At 28.4% G+C, this 9873-nt stretch overlaps 1 protein-coding gene across 1 annotated transcript in view; it reads left to right on the top strand.

The window, feature by feature from the left end:
• Nucleotides 1–311: 311 nt before the first annotated feature.
• The window catches only part of muc (dihydrolipoamide S-acetyltransferase muc), a 79289-nt gene continuing 69727 nt past the window's right edge, over nt 312–9873 (top strand). The window contains exons 1-2 of the mRNA XM_085823673.1: nt 312–536; nt 3120–3217. Coding sequence (XP_085679799.1) covers nt 427–536; nt 3120–3217 — 208 coding nt within the window. The 5' untranslated portion in view covers nt 312–426. The remainder of the gene's footprint in view (nt 537–3119; nt 3218–9873) is intronic.

The following is a 9873-nucleotide window of genomic DNA, read 5'->3' as shown; positions in this document are numbered from 1 at the left end:
TCAGTTAAATTCACCGCAATCACGTAACCAATCACGTCATAATAGGGTTTCCATAGCAATCGAACTACTCAGGTTACCATAAACGACAATTTGGCGATAAATGAAACATTAACTTCGCGATAATCCAAGGAGCATCCTAAAATATAGATTAAACCAAATATTATTTTATTAATAACTTGTTAAAATTTTTCGTATTTTTACCTTTGAATGATTTGTTTTATTGAAAAATAATCCTGATTCATTTCTAAAAATCTATTTAAAGTAGTTTCTGGATCATCTTATTTATTATTTGTGTTCTCTGATTGGCATCAATATTTGCTAGCAGAAGGATATCTTTCTGCGCTTTGACCTTCTGCCGATTTTCAATTTTCATCTTATTTTTCTGATGGCTGTATTCTAAAATTGTTATATTTTTTAAATTAAAAAATGTTTAGAGCTAGAAATATAATATCTCAATGCGTTCGTAACAATACTAATCGAATTAATGCGAATTTATATCATGTAAGAAAACAACGATTTGTATTTTCTTCTTTTAGGTAAGTAATATTTATATTTCACATTAAAAATAAATTTTACTGATTATGTAATGTAATTTTCAGATTTAATGATTCTTAATTTTTTTTTTTTAAATAACTTACCTATTTCATGAATTTAATATAAAAGTAACTGTTAACATTTCTACTGTAAAAATGTTTCATACTTTAAATTTTGCTATGCATTAGTTATAGCTGTAATTGAAATACGGTACTGTTAATTTAAGTATGTAGTATTTGTAATACGAATTCAAAATAATAAAATATTTCTGGTTACGTTTTACATGGTCAGCATATTTCACAATATGATACTTTGCAAGACCAATATAGAAAGAGATCCAATATATTCTGAAGTTGTAAATTATTCTGTGATTACACAGTGGCTCCGAGAGTTGAAACTGTTCCGTTGTTTAAAAAAGGGTACATGATTTTTATATAAAAAATAATTTTTGTTAATTTTTATCTAAAGAAATAGCTAACAGTTTTTAAAAATTTAAATAGCAGTTCAAAAAACATCTGCCTGATGTCTTGAAACATCTATTTTTTCCAAAAGAAATTTAAAAAAAGATTTAAAATTTTTATTTTTTGGCAATATGGCAATAATATGAATATTGTTTTAATTTTATGTTTTAAAATTTATTCAGTTATTAAATTCTAATTTAGTATGCTTTGTGAAATCATAGTTTAGTTGCTTTCATTAAAAAAATATTCTTAAAATAAATAAATACTCGAAAAAGATAAATTTACAATGCTGTAAAGTGATTCAAAGAAAAGACTGATTTGATATAAGAAAAGATTTTTTCCACTGAAAGTTAACCTGAGAAATTAGTTTTTTATATTCAAAAATAAAGATTAAGAAATCCACAGCTGAGTACCAGAAAACTGTTTTGTAGAATGTAATGAAAGATTCAAAAAAAGCAATTTCTCTTGCAGTTCCAAAAAAAACATTGAAATCAGCTAAATATCATGGTGATTTTGCAAGAAGATTGTTTTTAAGAATTAAAATCAAGAAAAACAAAATGCTTTAGCCCTTATTTGGGCATATATGCTATATGATAGGTAAAACTTCATTATACTCAGATCAGGTCATCTGTGTTAGTGAGAGCAAATTTAATATTTCATTCCAGATAGTTGTATTAGTCATTAGCAAAAAATAAAGAATAAATTGAAGTCAGAGAAATTGGTATCAATATGTAAAGAATGATTGTGGACATTGAGTTTCATGTCTGCAACAAGATTAGGGAAAATGATAATTTTTGAAACCATTTTAATATGGTTGAACATTTTTAAAGGTAACTTAAAAGCATCAGGACAAATACTAGATCTTAGAAACCATTTTTCTTTCATTTGTTGTATTAGGACACCAATTCTGAATCTGTGATTTTAAACATGTCCATATGGTTGCTTGGCAATTACCTTTAACTTAATAAAAATACTATCTTTTTCTTTCAGTTCAGTTCCAATAGAATAAGATATGGATTTACTAAAAGTGAACAAACATAGCAATTCATTAAAAGCTGAAACTGAAACAAGTGGCAAACATAAGCAAGATGATACTAGCACAGAAGTTGCTGTAAAGTTAGTAAACTAAATGTCAGACTGTGTGAAATGTGTATAAAGGAAGAGAATAGTCCACCAAATAGTAAAATTTTTTTAATGTTAAAAACAATTTTTGTGGTTCTAACAATTTGTCTTAGTACCCCAAAACTTTTCTGGACTTATTAATTTATTATTTTTTGCATCACTAGTAAATTTTTAAAGTTATTTAATATATCTTTGTGATTAAAGTTATGAGTAGCTTTGTAAAAAATAGAATAAAGTTATTTCTTAAAAACTGATAAAAAATATTTGAATTCAGCCTGTAATGTAAGATGCCCCAAAACTTTCAGGAGCCATGGTATTTAATAGATAAATAATATAATATAAATTTAATAGATATATAAATATAATTCTGAAAATAAGTTTATATTAATTTTTTCATCATATACTGAATATTATGAAGTAACTTCAAGGGTACTAAATAACAGTTTTCCATACATTTTTCACTTATTTGATCATCAGCAATCACTAATTCACTCATCCAAGGGTACTGAACATAAATATACAATTAATTACACTGACAGTATTAATGATACTGATTCTAAGCAAATGAATTGAACCATTAAAAAAACTTACTATCAGGTAAATATTGTATGCTCTTAGTTTTGAGAAAATTAATAAATTTTAAAATATTACAGAAGAGGGATGGAGCATTTCACAGTTTACTTTAATCATTAAATATGTGTTTCCGTGTAATTTTTTTTATTCATTGAATTTCACAGTAATAATAATAAATTGGGAAGTTGGTTCTGACAGTTATTTTAAAAATTACCCCTTTTGTATTTGTTATTAGGTATTCTATGGAGTAATGTCATATTATCTGTAGTAATACTGTTTCCAAATTCAAATTAAAGAATTTTTTTATATGGTAAATGTGTAGAAAACTGGAAAAAGAGATTGCTTGTTATTTAAAATGTCTCTTAAAAATTTTCAATAGATATGAACTCATTTATTATGTATTAATACATTTGTTTTCATTTTCTTCAGGTTGCAACATTCAAACTTTAGTTCAGATACTGCACATATTCAAAATCATCTGAGAAGTAAAAATTCTTTTTTGTGTAGTGTAAGAAATTTCTGTTCTGGTATGTTAATTTTTGAAATATCTTAAATATATTTTTAACTATATACGTAATGCATTAGAAAATATTTACTTACTTCTAAGCCAAAGTGATGAATAACAGTGTTATTTAATCTTTACTTAAAAAAAAAAAAAAAAAAAAAAAGTCAGATTAAATGAGAACGTTAAATACTAAATTTTGTATTATGATGGAAATGTTCTGAGATTTTTTAAAATTCTACTACCTAATAATACTGTTATATACACCACTAACTGGTAAAGCGATTGACAAATTAGTCGGGATTATCGACACAGCAATTATAGGACTTAAACAGCGGAACTTCGTAACTGAACAAGAAATTATGTCTGTTTATAGAATTAAAGAGAAAGTATTATCACATAAAATGAAGCAACTTAAACAACTTACATTGAAAGATATGTTTAATAAAGTAAACAAATAAATATTAAGCTTTTTTTTGTAAATTTTGATACCCTTTAGATCATAATTGTTCTTTATTTCATAAATTACGGTTTCATATTTTTAATGTTATAATTTCTGCATGCCATCTTACCAGATTTAAACTGATGATCTATAATCCTGAAAAATCGATAATCCAGAATTGCCAAAGTCTCGACGAATCCGGATTAACGACTTTTGACTGTATAAACAAAACCAATAATAATGCAAAAGAAAAAATTAAAATTTATCCCGCTTATTTTTTTATCTTTAACAAATTTCTGTTGGTTGCATTTTTTAATTAAATATTCTATGTGTTAAATATTGAGTTTTTGGATTGACATTTATTTCAAATGATTCTAATATGTTGAATTAATTACTAAATAATTTAATTATAACCTAAACAAATTATGAAAACTTACAAAATTTACAATAGAAACCTCTTTAGTAAAACATAACTTGAGAAAAATAATGCAACCTATTCTCTTTCCTTATGTGTTAAATTTTTATCGACCTGTGCAGAAAAACTATATAGGATTTTATGTAAATAATTATACATTTCTGTGATTTTAATTACAGCTTGCCACTTGATGGCATTTCGAGTTAGATAACATTTGAAGAAAAACTACTGGAAACTCTCTTCATGTATGACTGTAGATGCTGATCAGTCAGTTGGGTCCTTTAGTCAGACTTGTTAATTTTCAACTGCGGGGGAAAAAAAAAAAAAAAAAAAAAAAAAAAAAAAAAAAAAAAAAACTGTTCACATGTTAAAAAATATATATTACACTGTAGATTAATTTGTTCAATTTGTAGATTTTTTAATACATTATTCATGTTTACTTTTAATTGTAGTGAAGATAATTTAGAATCCAAATCATTAAATTCTTCAAATCTGCCTTCAAATTCTTTTCTTAATAATGTTATTTTTCTTTTGTAGTCTCGAGGTTTTTCATTTGAAATAATAGGAAGGTATTAGCAGTAAAATTTAAGACATGAAAAAATATGTGATTTCTTTTTTTATTTCAATGTTTTTCATATATGCAATTTAACTTTAAAAGCTTTATAGAAGCATACATGTCAGTAAGTTCTGATCTTTCCTTACAGCTCTTTATTGAAAGTATTTAAATGACCTGTTAAATCAACAAGAAATGCTAAATCCTTTATCCTATATCATTATGTAGCTCGTTGATAGTTTTATTTATTCATTTATTGCACCATGAAAATTTTGATTTCATATATTAAATCAATAATTCATTTTAATAACAATTCTTTGATTTAACCACCTCACCTCATCATAATAAATCATTTCTCTGTACTCCCTTTTAGTTTCTTTAAGCAAATTCTCAATGATTCAGAGCTCGTCCACTGATAAAGCTTTTATAATATCATCCATCTGCAAACTTTTGGCACAGAGTCCTTCTTGATGAATAATGTGATGTATAGTTGATCTAAAAAATTCCTTCTTTCATTATATTTCTTAATTTTACAGCTAATCCTTTATTTTTAATAACCATAGCAACTGCACCATTGCTTATAAATCCAACCATTTTATTTCAATATAATTTATATTTAACTATTACAGTTTTTATTTAAAAAAAAAAAATTCTCTGCAGCAGTTTTTTCTGACATATTAGTTATTTCCAGTAATTCCTCAACTACTTCAAATTCATAAGCAGCAATACATACTGAAATAGCAAGCAGTGCTACATATGTGATGTCAGTGTTCTCATCAGCTACTATTGATAATGATGCAAATCTATAATTTTTTTTCATTTAACTGACATAGTAAATCACTTGCAGTTTCATTAATATGGTTTGCTAGTTTGTTGGCTGATGAACTAATATTTTTAAACAATTGTTGTTGGTCTGGACAAAGAAGTTCAGACATTCTTTAACATATTCACTAACACTAAATGATTTTGTTCCTTTTGCAATGATGTATGCAAGAGTGAAACTTGCACGAACTGTTGTTTCACTGAATTTATTTGCTTCTGTAAAAATATTTTGTTATTGCTGTAAAAAGTGTAACGTTTTCCCTTCAATTTACGTTCCACCATTTCAACCTTTTCTTTATGATTCACTTCATAAGGACAACGTTCATTGTATTATTTTGGAACTGATAGTATTGCTACCATAATAATTAATGATATTAGTATAATCTCTGATCTTAACTTTTTTGCAGTGAGATTCTCCCAAATGCCTCTACATCCAAATATCGGTTAGTTGTTTAAGCAACCAAGCTTATTGCTTGCTTAACTCTTTCAGAACGGGTGTTCCATATACGCGTTTCCTAAGAATGTCTCTTACAGCTGGGCGTCCCATCCGCGCATTACTAGAAATTGCATTCAGAGAACGGGTGATGCGTATACGCATTTTAAGCTGTAACGTTTTTCTGAAGGCTACTGGATGGCATCCTATGTCCATTACTTTTGAAATTAACACAGTTTTAGGTTCCTTACCTTGAGTTTGATATATTCTGTCTGACTTTGGTATTTTACTCATTAATTGTTGCGAGGGTGGGGGGGAGTTAAAGCGCAAACAGGTGGGCTCTTTAAATCGTTGCGTGCTAATATAAATATTCGCGTGTGATTTACATCCAATTCTTTTTTTTAATCTATTCTTTTTTTTTTTTTTTTTTTACTATATACGGTCTTTTAGGGTTACTATGTGGATTTTAGGGTTACTTCGAGTTCTGTTACGTTTTGCATTGCCTTCAGATATATTTCCGTTTCTTCTCTTTTTATTTCGGAAATCCTTACCTCCAGTCTGTTATGGCTGGAAGGTGCTATTTATCAGAGGAAGAATGCAGTAGCCCTCGTATGGTTAATGAACCATTTACTAATGCAGATGAGAGTGATGATTTGTTTTCTAAAGAGTTAGAAAGTGATACTTTTTCTAAGAGTTAGAAAGTGATACTTCTCCATGCTTCGAGATTGACCACACTCAGTCTTCATTTTAAATTTTGTTAATTCTTACTATAAGTAGTCTTTATTGTGTTGTTTTATTAATTTTAAACTTTATTGAGGGATTTTATCAATTAAAACTTTGAAATAATTTGAATAGCGCTTCTGAAAATTATTTTACAAGATAAGAAAATTTTATAAATAAGTATAATTTTATAAAATAAGTATATTTTCATGTAAAATAAAGGAAAAAAAAAACTTTATTAAGTGCTACTTTTAACATATATAAGAGCTCAAGTAATAATCTAAAATGATACCAAAAATTACGATGCTAGAAGCGAAACTTTTTTTTCCTGATTTTTTTTTTATAAAATTAAGTTTAGTGATGCAAAACCTCCGTCCTGCACGGTGACTGCTTTCGATTCCCTTCCGTCCTGAACGAGCGTCTTAAACAAAGGTGCGCCGTCGTGAAAAGTTTAAGCAATTAACATATGCAGATTAGTTTTCATATTTGTTTAGTCTGTTTTAAATTATTTTGTAGTCATCCGAGTTTCTCTCTTATCTAAATGAGCTCTTCTGTCTTTTGCTTAGTATCAGGGTTTCTGTTTTTGTTACTGTTCTGCATTGTAGTTTTATTGTTATTGACATGTGCTGCTGCAGTCTATCTAAGGAATGAAATTGAAAAGTTAAAAGTGCATAACAGGAAAAAAAAAACTTAAAAAGAAGTAAATACTTCTGTTAAGTAGGCAATTGTTAATTTTTTGATACTAAATTTACTTCTTAAAGAGAAGAATTTCCTTTTTGCAGATTCATGAATGTGAACATTTCAGGAGTTTGAGGAAAATAGATTTTGACATTTATGGGGTGGGGAAGAAAAGTTAATGAAACTGGATGCTTTGGAGATTTTTCACACTTAATAAATATACCAGTATTAAAAATGCCATAGAAATAAAGAAAATTAAATTTATTGGATGCGTGTTAGAGAGAAAAACTAAAACATGCTAAAGTGAAATTAAAACCCAAATAAAATTGTTTTAGAAGGAAAATATAATTTGTTATAAATCTGTTGTTATTAAATCTTTGTTAGAACAAAATTATTTATAGCAAAAATAAGGTCAATATAACTATTTGAAAAATATAACCATTTTTCAAATTTATGGCAAAGAAATATAAAGTAATGCTACTGAGGAAATGATTTATTAGCTAATATTTACAGTTTTTGAGTTTCAGACCAGTGCTGTGGACTTCCAAGGAAATGGCTTGAGGGGATGCTTGTGAATCTGCCCACAAAAATGATTATTGATACTTTGAGATTGCAAATGAATTATTGGTACTTTCTAGTTCATTTGATGCCATTAAAAAAGCAAATAGTTGTGATTCTTCCAAGGCAAATGTGTCTTCTCCTTCTTTGTACTAATCCCTCTGATTGCTTTCGTGAATTCCAACACAAAATTAGGTCTCTTCCGCAGATTTTAACATAACAAGGCAACACAACTATGGAGATATTCTGCAGTGGTTTCATAGTTTTTACATTGGTACAAGTTGGGAATGTTTTATTACCAATGAGAAAAATCTGAGGGTCCTTAAATGTCCTAAAGTCAACCAAGTAGGAGCTGTTTAGTTCTTCCTCTTACCCTTGAAACCAATATAGCAGTACCAGGATCTACACTATGATGCCATGAATGCATTGCTAGTTGTCTCCAAGAAGTGTTAATTTAAGCCTTTCTTCTCGTGTATTAATGCAAGGTAGGTCAAAGGTTCAGCATTAACTGCAGTCATGGAAGTACCCTCTTTTGCTAGTCTATCAGCTCTATTATTATATTTTAGATTTATGTAAGATAATATTAGTAAGGATGGTATCCATTGTAGATGGAGGACAGAAGAATGGGACAAGGTCTTAAGATTTGCAATATCTTTTTAATTCCTCTCAGATCGCTAATTCTCCAGTTATCTAGGTATTGGATTACACTCCAGCTGTTCATAAGGATCCATATTTCTCCAGATAAATATCGCTGTAAAACACAGTCCAAAGCCATATCAATAACAGTTAGCTCAGAGCTAAAAATGGATCAGAAATTGTTATTTCTATGCTTATCTGATAGCATAGAAATCCATGCCAAATTTAACGAAAATTCTGCTACGAGTGTATGTGTGGCTCATACTAAAAGAATTTGTTCTAAAAGTCACTCAGTGAAATTGTATAAATGATTGAAAATTTTACAGAAATCAAGTGGTCTTATTATAAAAGGAAGTACATTTGCAATAATTGTTGTCTGCCACTAGAACATAATATTGGAGAGCTAATAACAAGCATACATACCATTTGTCATCTAGCGGCTATATGGTCTCATAAAAACTCTGCTTTGTATTACTAGGAAGATATATAATTTTCGTAGGAGCAATGATTTTTCTTTGCTGAATAGTATTTCACTGTCATTTGTATGTATATGCAGTACAAAGTCTTTAATCCAGACTCGTCGGGACTTCGGCGATTCTGGATGAGGGTTTTTTCCGGATTATAGGTCATCAATTTAAATCTGGTAAGATGGCGTGCAGAAATTATAAAATTCAAAATATGAAACTGTAATTTATAAAATAGAGTAATTATGAATTAAAGGGTATCAAAATTTATAAAAAAAAGCTTAATATTTATTTGTTTATTTTATTAAACATTTTTTTCAACACGCGCATGTGTAAAGCATACAGTACGCATAGTCGAAATTAGAAATTTCAACCAGAAAACTATTTGATGTATATTCATGATATTTATAATGATGAGGAATTTGATTTAAATCATATCAAAGACGGAATTATAAACCAAATAAAATAAAAACATCTGGCCTGAAGATGAGGATAGTGCTGACAGATCAACTTCCAGTTCATTGCATGCGGCGACGTTTCCATTCTGCAGAGCAGCGTGAAATCGATAAACCAATTTCAGAATGGTTAGAGAAACAAAGGATATGCCTTTATCCATTTTTTGCAGCAATTCCACTTTTTGTTTGATGGATATCAAAACATGCTTTCGTTTTGTATATCCTTTGGCAGCTCCAGAATCGGAAACTGTTTTTGACATAATCGAAAGCTCTAGCTTCCTTTTTATAAAATTGCTGTAAGAGTCTGCAAAAAATAATAAGCCGGTCCAATTAGAAGATTAAGGAACAACGCAATCTGCAACATTAACTGAAATAGATAATTAGATAATTTTGGCCTAGCTTATACCATCCGTTATACATTAATCGTGCATGCATAAACATATTATGCACATGCGTAAAGGTATTATGCGCATGCACAGAAAGTTTGTAGCTTTGAGGTCCGGAT

Source organism: Stegodyphus dumicola, chromosome 9, assembly GCF_044657685.1.
Source record: "Stegodyphus dumicola isolate Sdum_Otavi_A_Nest chromosome 9, ASM4465768v1".
NCBI lineage: Eukaryota > Metazoa > Arthropoda > Arachnida > Araneae > Eresidae > Stegodyphus > Stegodyphus dumicola.
The sequence above is the reverse complement of the archived record's forward strand: the minus strand, read 5'-3'. Positions and strand labels throughout refer to the sequence as shown.